Genomic DNA, 21,150 nt, shown 5'->3' with positions numbered 1-21,150 from the left:
CATACAATCATTCTTTTTTTGGTTCAACATAAGGGAAAGAATTCCTTTTAATAAGAACTATCCAAAAGTGAATTAGATTCCTGAGTGGAATAATGAGTTCTTTATTTTTGGAAGTCTTTAGGTAGAGGGAGATGTTTATCATATTGTAGATAGGATTCCAATTTTTGAGGTCTATCCCAAATACTAGGAGTCTATGATTTTTGTCCTCTTGTGTGATATTGTCCTCTTGTGATTATTCAGTGTCTGAATTTTAAAAATGTATTTATTTTCTTCTTAGGCACGTGGGAAAAAGCGTCAGATAGGCTGGTTCCCAGCTAATTATGTAAAACTTTTAAGTCCTGGTACCAGCAAAATAACGCCAACAGAGCCACCTAAATCAATAGCACTACCTACAGGTAAGTAAAAATAATTTTGTCTCAAAAGTTGCTTTTTCAGTTGAAAATCTTCATAGTCAAAATTTTTTCTTTCTCGATCAAAATTTTCTCTCAGCATTTTCAATAGTTATTAGAAATGAGAGGCTTTATTGTGTGGATATAGTACCATAAAATATAGAGAGGTAGTGTAGTGGATAGGCACAGGGCCTAGAGTTAGAAAGACTCCTCTTCCTAAATTCAGTACTGACCTCAGTCATTTACTTAGCTGTCATTTAAACCTGTTTGCATCAGTTTCCTCATCTGTAAAATGAACTGGAGAAGGAAATGGCAAATCACTCTAGTATTTTTGCCAAGAAAAACCCAAATGGAGTCACGAAAAAACTGAACGATAAGTACCCAAATGTCTTTGTTGTAATATTCTTCTAGAAAGAATCATAAATATCTTTTACATTAAAAACAAGTGTTATTTGTTGATTTTCTTCTAAATATTTGAATTGTGGTTAGGAAGGCACAGGGAGGCAGGAAGTAAGGTAAGAAGTAAGTGGTAAGAATTTTTAAAATAATAAATGTTAAGGGAGACTGATCGAATATAATAGTATGAAAGGAGAGAAGGGAATCCATTTTTTTTTTACTTTACATATCCCATAAAAACTCAAAGAGAAACAACAAAGAACAAATAAGTAATTAAAATTCATAAGAAAACAAAATTGAAACAATTATGTTTTTTAAAATGAGCAAAGAATAAGAGCAATAACAATAAAGGAATAGGTTGACAAACCCCTGTACTATGGATATGGATTTTAGAATCCTAGAGAAATAAACCAGTAAATTATACTGGAATCAATCATCATCACAAGCCAAACTCTTGCCCACATTAGAAACATAGAGCTTTAAAAATTTAAGTATAATATTTTAAATTGATGTCTTGATGCCATATACTCATAACCTCCAGCTGCATGTATTGAAAAGTATGTAGAGACCTTGCAGAAGAAATCCAAATCATGTCAGAAAAGGATGAGTTATATGCCATTCCTATTGTCTTATTTGCTATTGGAGGCATTCTCAGGATGGTTTCTATGAGCCTACAAAGGATAAGTTTAATATACTATTTTTATTTAACTTCAGAAAGCTCTTATTTTATTTACCTGTCTTTAGAATGCCTTAATGCTAGCATTTTCCTTGTATTGCTTATCTCTAATTTATCCTGAATGTCACCTGTTTACTCATACTTGTTTGCATGCTGTTCCCCCTTATACTGTGAGGTCATTGAGAGCAGAACTGCCTTTTTGTCTTTTTTCTATCTTCTCCATGAGGTATAAAGTGTCTCACACATAGTAGGTGCTTAGTAAATGCTTGCTGACTAACACCTTCAATATAAAAGAATAATAATAGGAAGGAGACTTGTCCTAAGACTCTTTGTCTCTGAACTTTGTTAAAAAAGATGAGATGTTAATTAATGATAGTAGTAATAAAAATAACAAATGCTAAAGCAATTGAATTTGCTATAAGAATGAAAAATGACAATAACAAAATTAAGATGTATTAATAATAAAAATAAATACTTAGAGCAATTGAATTTTATGAAGTATCAGAAGTAATGAAAAGAAAATAAATAAAAAGAAACCATGTGGAATATGCTGAGAAACTCCCTCAAATATAGACCACACTTTCAAAGAGTTCACACTGGTAAAAAATATTTATCAAAACACTAAATAAAAGTAGAACTTAAAGAAAAAAAAAAACCATGAAAGGAAATCAGACTAAAATTAGAAAATGCTATGGGGGGAATAAACTTCTTGCAAATAGCTAAAAAACAAATATAATCTTAGAGAGTTGCCTAGAACAGAGATTTCAAACTTGGCCTCTAAGCAGCACCCCCAAACTCCCAAATGAAGTCAGAAATAATTTGGAAATGTTTAACAAAACAAATAAAAAGTACAATAAAATATAGGTCATGTTAATTTGTGGTTTTCTAAGTTAATGTGAGGTTCACAAGGATCTGTTTCTGTTTGAGTTAGACCATAATAAGAGATGACTTGTCCATAATGGTTATAACCATTATTAACATTATTAATTATTAACATAATGGTTATGTGTCAGAGCTATTGAATTTAGAATTTCTTGGCTTCAAAGCAAACTCTGCATCATGCTTCCTCTTATATGGAGAAAATAGTATACAGAATATGAAAAATGAATTTCTACTTACCATATTGGAAAATAATATTGCATATCTGGTTGGAAATGTAAGTTAAAAAATTGAAATTCAGAAAATACGTAGATTTTGGATGGCCTGTACCACCTGGAGAAGAAAACGCCAAAGTGGAAGCCATGTGTCAGGATTTCTGACATCTTAGAAAATATAGTAAAGTAATACCATTGACTTTTGAGTCCAAAGACCTGAATTCAAATCCATCGTATAACCTTGAGCAGGTCATTTTAATTTTATGAGGCAGTTATTGGTGCAGGGGATCGAGTTCTAGATCTGAACTCAGGAAGATCTGAGTTCAAATGTGATTATTAGCTATGGGACATTGGACAGATCACTTAATTTCTAGTTGTCTCAATTTCCTCAACTGTAACATGAAAATAATAGCAGTATCTACATTACAGGATTGTTGTGAGACTCCTGTCAGAAAAAAATCCCACAGCACAGTACCTGGCTATGAACTACATTTCCTTCTTATCTATCAAATGAATTGATTGGACTATAACTTTAATTTTGTGATCCTATGATCAATTTTTCCAGGAAGCTGTGAGGAAAAAAAGCCTAGAATTGCAAAAATACCCCCAATAAAGACAAATAAATATGGAAACCATAAGGAAATATGAAATGAAATGAAATATCATGTATAACTTTGAAAAAGAAAACTGGTTAAAGATCTAGTCAATACAGTGTTCTGAGGATTCTCATATTTTGTTAGATTCTGGATCATCTGGTGAATAGGAACTGGCACTACTAACACTCAAAATCCACTTTAAACAATAATTATATAATAATTGTCTGGTAGTAGAAAAAGTTTAGAGAAATAGTTCGGAGAAGCAATTAGAATGCAATGTATACAAAAACTTGTTTGATAAGTTCATACTTAAAAACCTGTTCAAGCACAATTACTTTGTGGCCCAAAAATGAGTTTAGATCCACATGTCCCACAGTAAAGTGTATCAATGAGCTAAGATTTTAAAATTATTTAAAACTTGGAATTTTCTGGTCAGGAGGGCAGTCAGTGTATGTGACTAGCATGATCTTCAGACATCAGAAATGGGGACTCACTTTTTTTCCTAAACATTCTCCTTTTCCAAATTTATATATGTTACGGCAGTATCAAATGGTACCAAATCCTTATCTTCTCAACCACCTAAATTTATAATCTTTGAATCATCCTCAACTCTTCTCTATCCCTCACTCTCAAATTAAATCAGTTGACAAGTCTAATTGGTTATATCTCTACCACATCCCGTTGAATTTTTTCCTTTTCTCCACTAAGTTGGTCACCACTACTTCAGCTATCTCTCACCTTGACTAATATAATGAATATCTCTAGCTGCTTCTATTCTCTACCCTCCCTATCATTCATGTAACTGTGTTATACAATGCAAATCTAAATTTTGTCAACCTTTTACTAAAAAAACCTCTGGTTTCTCATTGCATCTTAAATAAAATAAAAATGTATCCTGTCATTTGTAGACCTCTAAACTCTGGCTCTAAACTCCCTTTCCAGTTTTACAAAATTGGAACTCTGTTACAATCAAATTGGACTACTAGCTTTTCCCTGTATTTATTTAATACACCCTCTCCTTCTTCCTTGTGTTTCCACCATCTTCCCTCAATACCCGGAGTGCTCTTTCTGCATCTCAAAATTCATATCTTTCTTGAAGAGTAATGTCAGCTCTAGTACCAATTACTTAATATGGCTTTACAATTGTTAATATTTTTTTCCCTCAAATTGACTTACTTATCTGCAAACATTTATATCTCTCTATTGTAACTACTTGAAAGTAAAGAATATTTTGTTTAGAGATCTAAAATGTTAACATAACACTAGGGATGAACTTGAGATTCTCTAGCATTGTCAAATCAGAGAGCAATGGCAATTAGGAATTAGTAAAAGAGTAATCAGATTAAAAAAAATAGTGAGAGTAATACCTAATCATGGTAATGAGGATCTCAAAAATACTTGGAAAGTCCAAATCACATAGAGCTTGGCCCGGGATGATCAATATAAGACTAAAATATAATTGCAAAAGTTCATCTAAGGTGTAAATATAAGAGGTTCTTATTTAGTAAAACTAATTTGTCTTAGGAAACAGACCTCTATCATGAATCCACCACTGGTTGTACCAAAATCTCAAACTGTATAATAAAGCAGCAATCAGCAGAACCATTTGGTACTAGCTAAGAAACAGAGTGGTAGATCAGTGGGATACATTAGGTCCACAAGGTACTATAGTGAATAACTATAGCAATTTACTCTTTGAAAAGACCAAAGATTCTAGCTTCTGGGATAAGAACTCACTATTTGACAAAATTGCCAAGAAAACTAGAAAAAAGCATGACAGAAACTAGGCATAGACCAACATCTCACAATATAGCAAGATAAAGTCTAAAAGAATACATGATTTAGATATAAAGGATGACACCATAAGCAGATGAGGAGAGCAAGAAATACTTTATCTTTCAGATCTATGGAGAAGGGAAGAGTTTGTAACCAAACAAGAGATAATGAACATTATAAAATGCAATATGAATAATTTTGATTATATTAAATTAAAAGTTTATGCACAAAGGTAATGTAACCAAGATTAGAAAGAAAACAGGAAGCTGGGAAACAATTTTTATAGCCATTGTTTCTGATAAAGTTCTCATTTCTCAAGTATATAAAAAACTGAGTCAAAATTATAAGAATATAAGTCATTCCCCCAATTGATTAATGGTCAAAGACTATGAACAAATAGTTTTTAGATGAAGAAATTAAAGCTATCTGTAATTATATAAAAATATTCTAAATCACTATCAATTAGAGAAATGCAAATTAAAACAACTGTGAGGTACCATCTCGCATATATCAAATTGGCTAATATGAAAGAAAAGAAAAATGATAAATGTTGAAAGGGATATGGGAAAATTGGAACATTGCATTGTTATTAGAGTTCTGAACTGGTCCAACAATTCTGGAATGCAATTTGGAACTATGCCTAAAGAGCTTACAAAACTATGCATAGCCTTTGATCCAGCAATACCATCACTGGGTCTGTATCCCAAAAAGATCATAAAAAAGGGAAAACGATCCATACATACAGAAATATTTAGAGCATCTCTTTTTTGTGATAGCAAAGAACGGGATATTGAAGATATCAATTGGGAAATGGCTGACCAAATTATGATATATGAATATAATGGAGTACTATTTTGTTTTATGAAATTATGAGTAGATGGAGTTTAGAAAAAACCTTGAAAGATTTACATGAACTGATGCGGAGTGAATTGAGCAGAACCAGGAAAACATTATACATAATAAGAGTAACATTGTGAGATGATCAGCTGTGATAGACTAAGCTCTTTTCAGCAACACAATGATCCAAGACAATTCTAAAAGACTCATAATGGAAAATGCTATCCGCATCCATGCCATGGAGTCTAGATGCAGATAGAAGCATATTAATTTTACTTTTCTTTCTTTCATATGGTTTTTTCCCCTTTGTTATGATTCTTCTTTCACAATAATATTAATGTGGAAATATGTTTAATATAATTATACATGTATAATCTATATCAGATTGCTGTCATGGGGTGGAAGAAGGAAGGGAGGAAAAAATTGAAACTCAAAATTTCATAAAAGTGAATGTTGAAAAATTAAAAATTATAATAAGGATAGGAATCAACATTTTGTAGTGAATTGGAGAAATGGGATTGATTTATCTTCAAAATTCCAAATAAAATTATTAAAATAGATCTATTTTATCTTATTAATAGGCAATTTATGTTAACAATTGCAACTATGCGCTAATTTCTAGAACAAAGTATTATTCAGGTTAATTTTTGTTTGGTGTGATTTTTCTGACAACAACTTATGATATTAGAAATTATAGTCCTTTACTTCATGAGTCTTCAGCCTCATGATCATAGAGGAGTTATTATTTTTAATAACACAAGTTTTATTAATTTTCTTCTTTTAGTTCTTTGATATTCAAGTCTTTTATTTTTTGAAGCACTTTTAAGACTTGCCAGTAAAAGTTATAAGCAGGAATAGGTAGTAGTTTAAGGGGAAGGATGTTTTAGTGGAACAAAGTTTTATAAATGGACAGTTCCTTAGTGAATATTTTCATATTATAATGGCTTTTGCATCCATAACAAGTCTTACAGGGGAGGAACATGTTATCATGGACATGGAGCTGGCCTTAATGCCTGAGGATTATGAGTTAAAGTTCTCCCTCTACCAGATAATGGCTTTGTGATGCTGAACCTCTCAGAAAATTTAAAAATAACGTAGAGATACACATTGACCCACATTGGTTAAGAAAGTTTTCTTATTTGGAGGTCCAAATGCCAGTGAAATGACATTTCTGGATCAATACAAAAAAGTCTCATAATCATGGATACTGGAATAATAAGAATGATAAGAGAAGCCCTGTATCAATATTGAGAGCCAACAAAGATACAAAGATGAATAAGCTTAATTCCTACTCTTACAGAGCTTACACGCCAATAAAAATGATGAGAAGAGGTAGAGATAGCTCTATTAAAAAATAAGAGTATGATGAGTGTGAAAAGTATGAATAAAATGTTATGATAATTCAGAGAATAGTATAAAGATCAAGTGCCTGATATGTGTTGGGCACTGTTTTATGAACTAGAGATACAAATACAAAAAAATGAAACACTCTCTCTACTCAAAAAGATTATGTTCTATTGGGAAGAACAATAGGGGTGTGTGTGTGTGTGTGTGTGTGTGTGTGTGTCTGTGTGTCTGTGTGTCTGTGTGTCTGTGCATGTATGCACAGGTTCAACTTAAATGGTCTATGGGGTTTGCCCTACGAGTTAACAATCATGTCAACTTTCTATTTACTATTGACTTACTACGTGACTGCTCTAAGTATATAATTTGTAAGCAGTATAATAACAAACAATATAAAGATCTTTAAGTATTTTAACAGTGGATCTATCAGCTATGAGAAAACTCATAACCAGAATCATCAATAATAACTGCTGACTTCACAACTTGGAAATCACAGATACTAGAATCAGTCTCCCCATTTAACTCTGTCAAGTATGTCAGTCTCAGGGGTTCTCTTTGAAATATCTTCTCTCTAGGATAATATGACTTAGAGATCTCAGTCTGAAATTCTTTCCAATATTAAAATGGCCTTTATAAATAGTTTGTAGAACTCAAAGCTAGAACACTGATTTATGTGCAAAAGTCTCTTTGAAGATTTTCCATAATATAAAATTTCATTTATGTGAAACTTCATTTTGGTTTTTTTTTTTTTTTTAGTTCCATTGCCCTTTGTAGCATGCTATCTTTGTTTCTTAAAATAAATAAATAAAATTCACTTCAATACCCAGCTGTTTATATGCCTGATTCATTTTTGTAGTTTGAATTTATCTTCTTTATACATGATTGTTTGCATATGGTCTCCCCATCACTTTGTGATGTCCTTGAGAGCAGGCTCTATTGCTTTCCTTGCTTCATATTCCTGGAACTTAGCCCAAGTTCTGACAAATAGTAGATACTTATTAAGGAATTTTAAGCAAAAAACCTGCATTAGACTCCCAGCCTGCTCTTGGACGGATCTCATAACTTCTCTGGGTTTTAGTTTCCTTACCTGTAAGGAGAAAAGATTTTAGTGGATGGATATTTAGGTTATCTTCCAACTTTTAACTCATTGATCTTTGATCAGTATTGTTCCCTAAGTCTATTCATTTATCTTACAGTGTGCCAAGTGATTGGTATGTACGATTACACTGCACAGAATGATGATGAGCTGGCATTCAACAAAGGCCAGATCATCAATGTTCTAAATAAGGAAGACCCCGATTGGTGGAAAGGAGAAGTCAATGGACAAGTGGGACTCTTCCCATCCAATTATGTGAAAATGACAACAGACATGGACCCAAGCCAGCAATGTAAGTAATTTTATTGGCTCCATTGCTCTGTGATATCTTAACCGTAAAACATGCAGCATTGCTATGATTCTGCTATAGTTTGCAGAACTCAAAGCTAGAACCATTGCTGTATTTGCAAAAGTCTCTTTGAAGACCTTTCATTATGCAAAACCTTATTTTGTGGGTTTATTTATTTTTTTTTTTAGTTCCATCCTCTTGATAGCATGTTACCTTTTTTTTTAAATCATTTCGGCACCATGCTGTTTACATGCCTGATTCATTTTCCTAGCTTGAATTTTGCTCATTGTTTTGTTTTGCTTATGTGTTGTTTTCCTCCTTTTTCTAGGAATCATATGTTGTCCATCCCCCACTCAGGCTTGAAAGTCCTCAAAGAGACCCACTATCCCATATCACTGCCCAGAGGGATGATGGGAGATGCAGCCTTGATCATGTGACTTCCAGCATGATCATCTACTGCCTTCTGAGTAGAAGAACACACTGCAGAGCAGTTTACCTCATTTTACATTAGTTGCATGTGATCGCAATGTTTGAGTTATTATTTACAGATATAGAAGCAAAAATTACAAAAATACACAGGATAGTGGGTCCTTTTGTGGCTTTCGTAGTTACTGGAACTGATTTTTTCCCCACCTTTGCACAGGTGTTTTCAATAGTTTTCAAATTATTTTTTAAATGTATATTTTAGCCTTTTCATAGAAAAAAAATATAAATTAAACTACTTCTTTACTATTTTGGTTTTGCAAAAAGACCCACTATCAAGGAATGCTGCATGTGCTATTAAAAATGTTCCAAATATCCATAAATCTGAGACTTTTTTTTTCATCTTGTCCAGTGTTACTGATCAAAATGTCTTTTGTTTTGTTTTGTTTTCTATTGCAAAGGTACAGGTGTTAAATCAAATTTTAAGGAAATTAAGAATGTGACCAGTTAAACAGAAATAAGGAATTGTGTGCTAGTTTTTGTATGTTATCAGGTATACCTTGTTAAGCACATTCTATATCCTGTACAGATGAAATCAATTTCTTTTCATGGCAAAAGACAGTACCCTTGTATGATGCTGTAATCAGACTACGTTAATTTTATTTTGCACAGTTACTCTGTGGCTCCATAAGAAGCATTTCTGATTTTATTTGTCTCAGATTTATCTCATTGGGGTTTCTTTTGTTCCTTTGGGTGGGAGGAAGGTATTGTGCATTTTCTTATCACAAATCAGTAAACTTCATCCAGGTAGCTGTTATCATTAATACCCCCAATCTCTTTTTAGTGTCTTGTTACATAAAGTTTTATTACAATTACTTTTCTATGACAATGGAATGACATCTTTTGAACAAGTGATTATCTTGACAAGAAAGAATGTATAGAAATATCCCTGCAATTAATTTCCAGTGTTTACATTTTTTAACTAGACTGTGGAATTTATATAGATTAATATTAAATGGAAATTACAGTCCATTTTATGTAGTAGCTGTACTGTAGCCAAAGCATGTTTGTCTTTTAAACATTAGTCTAAAGCTCTTATTAAAATGCCTAGTGCTGTCAGCAAAGAAAAGAAAAAAAAGTGTCTCAAGCACAATATATCGGTTCTACTAATGACTTTTAATATTTCATTATCTTATGTTTTTATGTCTCCTTTTCTTCTGAAATTCTATGCTGACAGTGTTAAAGGATTCCTTTTCCATTTGTGGTGCAGATAATGAGGGATGCTCCCACTCATTCACCTGCACTTCAGTATTTTAATGGATATGAATGTAAAATATATAACTATATAAAACCTGCAGCTTTAACAACTGTAATACAGGCTTTACAATTAATTTCATGTGTAGATAATTAAATTCTTTATATAAAGGTTAGATCCACATGGTTTTGTGTTCTTGCTGTTGGAATCTACCACTGGGCAAAAGAATGATGAACCAAACAACTGATGGTGCAAACACATTGGCTGTTGCCTGGTTACTAATGATTACTTACTCATTTTGAAATCCAGATTTAATCAGATTCTCTTGAGTGACACCTTGCAGCTTCGTCTTCAAGTCATATTTGAGTTCACTTTCCTGGGAGTTAACCTAACACACAAAAGATTACAATTACACAGGAGAAAAAAAAATTGGGTACCAAGCATTAGAACTATTAGCCTAATTGGCAGTACCATATGTTGTATTGTTACAGTTTTGTTGGGAGTGTGTGATTTGGCTAGTAGCATTTTTAAGTCTTTATAACAAGAAGCCATAGTATAAAATGGGGCTTTCTGCTGCACCCTGACTGTGACAGAGATATAGAAGGTAATATTCCCATCAGTCAACATTACTTCATCCTCATTCCAGATCTGTTACTAGACTACTGTTGCTATGCATATTTAAGTTACCATTCAGCCAGTCGAGCCAGTGTCAACATTGTACTTCCCTGCGATGGTGGTCCCAAGAATACATTTGCTGCAATAATAGCAATATATATCTGCATATGTGCCTTGGTTGCTGGACTTGCAACATTTATTCATTCAATAGATATTTATTATGTGCCATGGGAGGATATAAAAATGAATGAGAATAGTTCATATTTACTGAGCTTTTAAAACACATTATTGTGCTTCACCCACAATGATTCTATGAGATAGGTAGTATAAGTGTAATTCTTATTTTATAGATGATAGAAACTGAGGTCTCTGTAATCAAACTAAAGTCTTCTGTATGCCTACCTAGAATCAGAGAGAAGTCTAAATTGCCACTTGATTGTTTCTCCCCTGCTGGTTAATTGAATCATAAATAACTCCTATAGGTTCTTGTACAGCCATTGCCAGCTTCTAGAGGGGAGAAATTTCTCTAGGAAGCCTCACTGTTTCCTTCGAGTCCTAAAATATCATCCTGGTCTTCCTGTTCCTTTCTCCTTGTATCCCCATACCCCTTGTGGCCTGAAGGAACAGAGTTGACAAAATGATTAATTTTTAAATATTCTTCACCTCCCTCCCAATAACTTTTGATCTTAACTGCTTAGGAAAGAGGATGCTTGACACCCATGACAAAGAATTATCATATGTATGTAATACTGATGATAGTAACACCCCAGGAGAGCACTTCCATTAAAGTGACAAATCATTCAAGTGTGTTTGAAATTTTTCCCTTTAACGTGTAGAATCATGCCTTTAAACCTCCCATTTCCACTCTTCTTCTCTTACCTCCCGCATATAATTAGGAATGATATAATCAATGTTCTTTCATAGTGGGATATATCAATAATAGTGGTTATCACTGTGTAAAGTTTTTTTTTTAGTATATAAAATTAAACTTTTTGGCAATCTTGTACCATATGACTTAAACACTTGCTTATTTTATATCTTGGTCACGTGCTTTAAATTTGCTATTGCCATTCCAAATTTGTGTCCATATTGTCTTTACTTTGGAATCACTTACTACAGCTTCTATTAATTGTGTTTTTAGAATTTTAAAACCTGATCTTGAAAATCTGATTGATCAGAGAGAAAAATCAATCTACTTTTAAATGAATAAATAAAATATTACTAAATGTCTTTTTTATTCTAAGAATTTAAGAGTATAAAGTATTTCCTTGACAACCTTATTAAGAAAAAAAAAAAAAAGCTGTAGTCATTAAGTCATCGAATTTGTCTTGGTTTGTTTGGTGAATTAATTTTCATTTAAATTAATGTATCAGGCTTTGGTGTCACCCTCAACTTCTCCATAGATTGTCAACTGCAAGTCTTAAACATTCTACTTCCATGCTATCTTTTCAAATCTCTTTCTTCTCTTTACTCATGTGACCATCACTCTAATTCAAGTCCCTATCAACTCTCACCTGGATTTTTGCAGTAATCTTGATTTGATCTCTTTGTCTTTCCAACTTATTTTCCACACAACTGCTTAAAGGGATTTTCCTTAAATACAAAGTGGATCATGCCATTCCCTTAATAAAACTTTTTACATCTAAAATGAAATATAAATTATTCTGTTTGTCATTTAAAACCTTTTATAACCTGGTCCCAACATACTTTTGTTTCTAGCTTTATTAAACATTATCCCATCCAAAGCTGTGCTTTCAAAACTTAAGAATAGTTCTTCACACAAAACATTCGATCTCTCTTTATGTTTGCACTATCTCCCATCTCTGGAACATACTCCCTCCTCACCTTTCCCTCTTAGAATCTCTGATTTCTTTAAAAGCTCAGGTCAAAGACTGACTCATATTAAAGTCTTTCCTGCTCTCCCTGGCTATTGATGTCTTTTCTACCAAAATTCACTTATTATTTTAAATGAAAAGCAGCATGGTTTGGTGGATAGAGAGCTGAATTCAGTAAAGAAGACCTGGGTTCAGATTGTGCCTCTCACACACACTGGTTATGTGACCCTAAATAAGTCACTTAACTTTTTCAATGCCTCAAGCAAATCTTTGTGATTCTAAATCACAGAGAAAGCACTGAAAAAGAAAATACCTCACCAGTATCTACCTATACCAATGCAATTCCTGATCTAGTTTAAAAAAAATCATATGCACTTACATTATTTGGATATTTTCTCTCCAAATATATTAGAATGTAAGCTTAAAGGCAGGGACTGGTTTGGGGTTTGTTTGTTTGGTTTTTTTTATCCTTATCATCTAGGACATAAGGAACATTTAATAAATGCTCATTAATTATAAAGGGATTATAATTTTTTGATTTACCAAAAGTTCTCCTCTCTAGAGAAAGAAAAAGAAACTAAGAAATCTGAATGAAGATCTTTACTTTCATAGTTATGTTTTTTTTTTTTTAATTTAAATCTCACAGTATTGTGTCCTGGTTTGAGAAGGTAGAAGTTTATATACTATGTATAACATATATATTACAGGAGCATATCCAAACAGCAGAAGAATGTCATTAATGTAAGTCCAAATTAAGAAGGGTTTCTGTGAGATGGTATTTTTAAGGTTATTATATCCTTCTAGAATTAAGACATTGGACATAATATGTGTAAATAAATTGGATTCTGGAATGTTTGGGGAGGGTAAATTATGCAGTTTTGTTGAAGGAAATATTAGCCACTTTGAATTCTATATCCCATAGAAGATGGCAGAAGGAGTTACTAATTAATATTTCTAAAATGCTTAGCACAATACATGGCATTTAATAGGTATTATAACAAAATTTTTTCCTTTGCCTTTACCTCTGTTTTATTATTCTTTATTCCTCTGCTTTCATCAGGAATATGAAAAGTATCTTTATTTTTTAACTTACTATCTTCTTCCACCACTAGATAAAAAGCCCAGCAGTATCTCTTTATGTTTAGGAAAATCTTTTAAACACACTTTGTCCACTGAGAGGACAAGAATTAATTCAAATCATCTGAAGAGGGTGAAGCATCTTTCTCCCAGATAAGGGAAAGATTGTTGGTGAGGTCTCTTTTCATATCTGAGCCTTGACTGAACTCTATTCAGAGAAGGGTTTTTAGGTGATAAGAAAAGTTGAGTATTTGATTAGTAATGTCTTACTACCCTAGAGATATACAGGAAGAATTTTATCCAGAATTTTGCTCTTTACCTTAAATCATCATTTTTGATGACTTCAGTATTCACTTTCATGACCCCTCCAACATAAAACTCCATCCTTACAATTTATCAACTTCCACCTTTCCTATGACTTCTATCTTCATTTAACTTAAGCTACCCACAGTGATGGTCACTCCTTAAAACTCACCAACACCAGAAATTGTACTGTCTAGAGCTCTCAGTTATTCACTGTTAGTTCTTTGGCAATGCTTCATTCCTCCAGATTCTTTTCTTCCCCTTCATAATGAATTATGGTCCTCAAAATCTGTTCTAGATCAGTAGTTTGTAGATTGTATCTCTAGGACTACCTCATCCTCTTAGAAATTATTGAAGACCCCACAGAGCTTTAGTTTATTTGAATTATATATCTGCATTTTACATCTTAAGAAATATTAAATGCCAAATTTAAAAATAATCCATTTAAAAATAACAACTGCAAATCTATTATAGGTAAACAACATTTTTATGAAAAATAACTATTTTCTAAGAAAAAATTTAATGAGTGTGTCCTTGTTTTGCATATTTTTCCAAATTTCTTTAATGTCTAGCATAACAGGAGACAGCTGGATGCACAAATATGCTTCTGTGTACAATCTGCTGCAATAGTTGTTTTGGTTGAAATGTTAGAAGAAAATCCAGCCTCACACAGATAAGTAATTGGCAAAGGGATAGTATTATTAAGAAAATAATTTTGATCTCTGGACCCCCTGAATGAGTCTTGGAGGACATTGGAGGACCTCTCTTTTAGAGGAATCTTTGACCATATCTTTTGTTCTGCCTTTATATTGTTACTTTCAAAGTCAATCATTTCAACAAGGCATCTTTTGATCCCTAATTCTTTCCTTATTCCTGCCCTGCCTAAGCATCTAAGAGCTTACAGTATGCCAGTTCAAAACAAAGAGGTTACAGAAAAAAGCAAAAGCATCGTCTCTGACCTTAAGGAACTCTGATGGGTAAGATAATATGCAAACAACTTTACTTGTGAGATATGTAAAGTGAAAACGAAAGATATTCTGAAAGGAAAAGTAACCTTTGCCATTAGCCTGAAGAGACTATGCCCAGAATTTCTGAGCACCAATGGAGATATTAGAGGAATCTAGGTAGTATAATAGGAGTAATCAGGTGATATGGTAGAAACGGATTTTAAACTTTTTCTACTCTCAATTTTTTTTTTTGCCTGAGAAATTATGTGACCTGGGGCATATATAGGTATATAAAATAGGTATGCAAATCAAACATTCATTGATAACAAGTCATAATTTTGCTATCCCCACATTCAGTGATAAGACCTCACGTGAGGTCTCAAGCCAAAGTTTAAGAAGTTGTGATGTAGTGGATAGAGTGCCAGATCTGTAGTCAAGAAGATTCATCTTCCTGAGTTCTTATCTGGCCTCAAACACTAGCTGTGTGACTTTGGACAGATCCTTGAATCCTTTTTGCCTCAGTTTCCTCATCTGTAAAATGAGCTGGAGAAGGAAATGGCAACTTTCTTTGTGAAGAAAATCCCAAATGAGCTACATGGAGTTAGACACAACAAAAAAACAACTGACTAAATAGATATTGCAGTGGATCGAACATTTCTTAGTTAAGAACAACTGAGTTTAAATCCAGCCACCAATACTTGTCACCTATGTGATCCTGGGCAAATCATTTGGCCTCTCTCAACCTCTGTTTCCTCATATATAAAATGGGGATACTAGTATCTACCCCTCAGAATATTGTGAGGATCAAATTAGATAATATTTGTAAAGTGCTTGGCACATTGTAGGTACTATGTGAATGCTACCTATTATTAATATATGTTCCTTTCTCTTCCTTCAAAACCATGCTAACTCTCAAAATTATATCCTTAATTTTCTCAATAAGGTAGATATCAAGGCCACCTGTTTGTAAGCTCTTTCATCTCTCATCCTTAATATGACATTGATAATGATAGTATGATAGAGTTTGCAAATGCTGTATCAGTATTATCTCATTTTATCATATTTCTGAACTTCTGCTCTCAACAATTCTTTCTAACTCATTTCAGAGAATGAGGTAGCCTATTTTTTTGTCAAAGCAAACCCTTGCACTTGTGCCCTTCTCTTGTCTCCTTGAGAACCTTACCTCAGAGATCATAGATCTCTCATCTTCAATCTCTCCCTCTCCATTGGATCCCTCCCACTTGCCTACATTCTTGGACTGAGTTGTCCTATCCTAAGAAATTCTTTTTTTTTTTTTTTTGATCTTTCTGCACTCTTCAGGCTTTTATCTTATATCTGTCCTGTCCTATATATCTTTACTGCTAATTTTAGAGAGAATATTCTAGATTTTCTTGCTCACCATTTACTTATTCCTCAAGCAAGATCATTTGACACTTGCTTACTCTTCATTTCTGGTTTAGTTTCTGTGACACCATTCTTGCACATTTCTACTACTACCTATCTATCCAGTCCTCTATCTCTTTACTAATTCACTAACCATCCTTCCCATGTTTGAATGCCTCACAAACCTCTTTCTCTACACACTATCTAGCAATCTTATCCATACCTCTGACTTATTACCTCTAGCCAAATGTCTCTTATCTAAATCTAGCCTTGAATTCTCTCCTGACCTTCAGTCCTAGAAAAGTCACTTACATATCAAACATAATATATCAAAAATCAAACTCATCATCTTTCCCAAGACATTGGGAAATCCCTTCCCATAGCTTAGTTATTTCTATTGCTGCTACTACCAAAATTCCAATTAATATGGTACAAATCTTTTGCCCCACACTCTAATCAATTGCCAAGTCCTGTTGATTTTACTATCACATATCTTACTTTCATCCCTTCCTTCCATAGCTGCCAACACCCTAGACTACACCCTTGTCCTATATTATCTAAATGTTTGTCATAGCATCCTACCTAGTCTCTGATTCCAGTCTAAGTCCTTTTCCAATTCATTTTCCACACAGCCAACAAAAGAATATTTCTAATTCTGACTAGTTTATCCTTCTCAGCAATAATAACAAAATTTGAGTGACTCCCTATTGCATTTCAAATGAAATGTAAACTTCTTAGCTGCCATTTGAAACAACCAACAATCTGGCCCCAGTGGACTTTTCCAGCATTATTTCATATTACCCTTTATGTATTCTATTTACAATTCAATTAGTGGTTGTTATTTATTTGCCACATGAAAGGACACTCTGCTAATTATTGAGGATACAAAGACAAAAAGAAAACTAGCCCTTGCTTTCAAACACCTTTATAACCATTCCTTAATCTCGTTCTACAGTCGCCAATTTTGGACATTAATATAGAGTATTGTTCTTTCCAAGTTCAAAACACATCCCTTGTCATATTGACCTGCTAAAAATCCTTCTCTTTTTTAAGACTCAGCTCAGATACCATCACTTTTTCCAAGAAGACTTCCCTGATTTGTTTCTTTTTTCTCTGAACTGATCTCTTTCTTTGTTTTCCTTCAGAATTTTTTTTTTGGTGTGTGTCACAGTTTTCCTTTTAGCTTCCTTATTCATGTATATTTTGTGTTTCTATTAGATTTTCAATTCCTTAGGGATTACTACATACATAATTTGCTGCTTGATTCCTCTAGTAAGATTCCCAAGACAATCAGGACTATATTTTTTTTATCTTATGCCTAGCAAAGTGCTCGTCCTGGAGTAGATGCTTAATAAATGTCTGTTGATTGCTTGATTTGCATCCTTAGTCCTGAATATAGTGCCTGCCTTTTAATTCACAGCAATTGATTAGTGTTATGAAACAAGAATGATTTTTTAAATCTATCAGACATATAATCTCCTGATTAAACACCTTGAAGATATATGAAAATGAACAGTCATTAGCAGTTTTTTGGAGTGGGAATATTTTATTTTTTACTACCTTACTAATGAATTCTATTTACTTTTATTAATTGGAAGAATACCTAAAAGTTTTAATGTTTTATTGAAACCACTCTGAATTTTAAAGATTTTCTTTGATTCTAAAATTGTTCCTTCTCTCATTCCCATTCCCAGATTCTAAGTTTTGTTCCTCAAAGCTACCATCTGGTTTCCTTAAAATTCTTCTTGATTTGAAATTTTTTTTTTTTTTAATTTAAAGAGCTTATTCTGGGCTCTCAGGGAAATGAAATGAGGCTTAAGACAAATAACTTTATGAGAATGGCCAATCCAATAAACATTAAGTACTTACTATGTGCTAGGCACTATATTAAACTCTGGGAATATAATTAATAAAAAGGTAGTCCCTATCCTCAAACTTACAAACCAAGGTAGGGAGTAAAAAGACAATACACAAAGAAAGGGAGGTAGGGGAGTGGTACAGGTGGTGTGGAGGCATCTTGTTCTATAGAACCAAGGCAGAGCAGAGTAGAGTAAGCCAAAAAGTCCAGTTCCTGTCCTCTAAAAAGAAAGGCATTGGGAAGAATTTGCTGCCTTTTCCAGCCATCCAATCAGTGTTTTTTTTTTTAAAAGGCTGATAGAAGAGTGTCAATCACGGGTTAGCACTATAATGATAATAGAGATGATGAGTTTAGACTATGGAGCAGTGCAGGGGCAGGGAGAAGACAGAATTTTTTAAAATAATGTTTAATTTTTTTCTCCTGTTACATGTCAAGAAAAATTTTTAGCATTCAGCTTTTACAAGATTTTGAATTCCAAATTTTTTCCCTCCACTATTTTACTCTTTTCTAAAAACAGTAGGTAGTTTGGTATATTTTATATATATACTATTATGTGAACAAGAAGAAAGAATTTTATTCTGTGGAGTGAGAACCAGAGAAGCAAATGCAGAGAATATCCTGTTAGTATCCAGTCATACTTTTGAAAATTAACATATGAAACTAAGCTTATAAAACTAGTAATGAATATCTATTTCTGTTTCAAAAGATTTACTACGTACTCAATTAGTTGCATGATTCTTCTAGTAAAATTCCCAAGGCAATAATAGAAATTTATTAACTCAAGAGAGACCAACAGGACAACTACCTTAGGCTTCATAGAATAGACAATGGAACAAAATGACAAGATTAAATGAATGTGCACTGGATTGGCATTTCAGCTAAGTTTTTCACAGAAAAGATAGAAACTAATTGCAAAAAACAAATTGATAATAACACAATAATAATCGATTTTAACTTTCCTTGTCAAACTTGTTAATCAAAACAACCACCACCCCAAAATAACACAATAAAGAAAATGTAGTGTTGAACAAATTGCTGAATGAACTAAATTTTATTTACTTGTGGTACTTTTTGGATTGTAATATTAAAAACACATTTCTCATCCAAAGGACCTTTAAACTAATCTTATGCTAGGTCATAAAGGACTCATAAGCAGATGTAAAAAGACATCCTTTGTGAATTGTCACAAAATTAAGTGTGTATGTATTTAAATTGTCTTGTGCCTCGTGCCCTCCTTCAAATTGCACCCTGGATAGCTATATATCTTAATTATTCTTAGTATTGCTTATTCCTATATGGAGAAACAAATATTAAAATGTTAGATGGCGTGATTTATTACCGTACTCACGTAGAACAAGAAAAATGAATAAATGCTAGGTACTGAATTCTTTTGAGGGTCCATTCTCATTAGTAGCCCCAACAATTTTTTTAAAAATTAGTTTTGCTAAACAGATTACCTTTTTAAAAAGTTGCCTTTTATTGATGGCTTTATCATTTTAGCCTTTTAATTCTTCTCCAGCTTGAACAATTAAGCAAAACTATCTGATTCAACTTCCCCATCTGACAGTGCTTACAAGATCCAATACTAGAGTCATCATCACCTTTGCCAAGCAGTTCTGTTTCATAATTTATTCTATGGGACTATATTAGGAATCAGTTTCTTGATTTATGCATAAATGAGTTGAGTTGTTAAGCAATTCTTTTTGAAGAGTCTTCCTTTGGGACTATATTGTGATCCTAGAATCACAGAACTACTCTCTCATTCCAGATAATTGATTTTCTTTTAAAATCCTATTAAATAATCTGCTGTTTGTCTAAGTGACTCATTAATAGCCAGAATCAAAATCTGTAGTGTATATCTTTCAAGACTCATTCAAGTTTAGTTCTGCTTTACAGAACTTTACAATTTTAATTTTTCTTCCTTACAATAATGGAGAACTTTGGTCTTTTATGGAAATGGTGAAAAAAAATTGACGTACTCTTATCTTGGGAAATTAAGATAAATAGATTTGAGGTAGAGAAAGTGAGGAACTTAAGTCCTTGGGGATGATCCTAAAATAAAGTTATCCGTTAACTTTCTATTTTCAACATACTATTAAGAAAATAATTTAGGACCTATCTGGGAACATTTTTTTTATGAATTAGTTATTTAAAGGAAGAATGATGACCTAACCTTTAGACAACTAGATATCAGTAGAGTATTTATTAAAGGTAATTGACTTTCCTTTGTAATTTCTTAGTCTGTTGCTCAAGAATTTTTTGCAATCTTGTATCAAAGCAAGCAGCATGACCCACAGAACCAGACTGCAATGTTGTTGCTTTGCTGTTATAGTGCAACTGTCCTGGTTTTCCTATGACTGATATTTGGGTAGTCAAAAGGGAAAAGGGAGTTTGCCAGGCTTCTAAATATCATTTGTTGTGGAATGTCTTGGCAAGTCTCTGAAAAACTATAACAAACCTGTCACAAATGAGATTAAACCACTCAGTCCTTTATTTATTATGATTGCATTCTGTGGTCTTGCCAGCAAAAAATAAGTTATTCAGTATGTAAACAGACCAACCACTGATATCTTTTAAAAAGATGTTATGTTTTTGGCTAAGGCATATATAGTCCTAGGGAGTTTATTCCCAAATTTTATCTCCACAGATAAGTGGAATGCCCCAAAGCACTTAAAGGGTGTTTTTCTGAGGGGTTAAGTTACTTCTTTCTTTTTCCTGTTTCTCTCTCTCTCTCTCTCTCTCTCTCTCTCTCTCTCTCTCTCTCTTTCGCTGTTTCTGTCTTTCTTTCTCTATCTTCTCCTTCCCTCTATCCCCCTCCTTTACATCCTCCCCCCCAAAAAAAAACCCATTCAGTGCATAATATTACTAGAATTTGAAAACCCTACTCTAACATTTTTGGATTATTGAAGGAGTCTGAAGCCTCTCAGCCCACAAATCTGTCCTTTTAATTTGGACCAAGTA

General features: G+C 33.0%; 1 protein-coding gene across 3 annotated transcripts in view; it reads left to right on the top strand.

Annotated features, from left to right (window-relative positions):
• Positions 1 to 21,150, top strand: part of ITSN1 (intersectin 1) — a 256,471-nt gene that overhangs the window by 175,858 nt on the left and 59,463 nt on the right. For 2 of the 3 annotated variants that reach the window (XM_051984914.1, XM_051984915.1), the window contains 3 exons: positions 278 to 395; positions 8,305 to 8,496; positions 8,822 to 10,346. In XM_051984914.1, coding sequence (XP_051840874.1) covers positions 278 to 395; positions 8,305 to 8,496; positions 8,822 to 8,823 — 312 coding nt within the window. In that variant the 3' untranslated portion in view covers positions 8,824 to 10,346. Of the gene's footprint in view, positions 1 to 277; positions 396 to 8,304; positions 8,497 to 8,821; positions 10,347 to 21,150 lie in introns of those variants that run through there. The other variant, XM_051984917.1, reaches the window with a different exon arrangement.

The sequence above is a fragment of the Antechinus flavipes genome, chromosome 3, assembly GCF_016432865.1.
Source record: "Antechinus flavipes isolate AdamAnt ecotype Samford, QLD, Australia chromosome 3, AdamAnt_v2, whole genome shotgun sequence".
NCBI classification, from domain to species: domain Eukaryota; kingdom Metazoa; phylum Chordata; class Mammalia; order Dasyuromorphia; family Dasyuridae; genus Antechinus; species Antechinus flavipes.
Note: the sequence above shows the minus strand (reverse complement) of the source record. Positions and strands in the feature narration are given on the sequence as shown.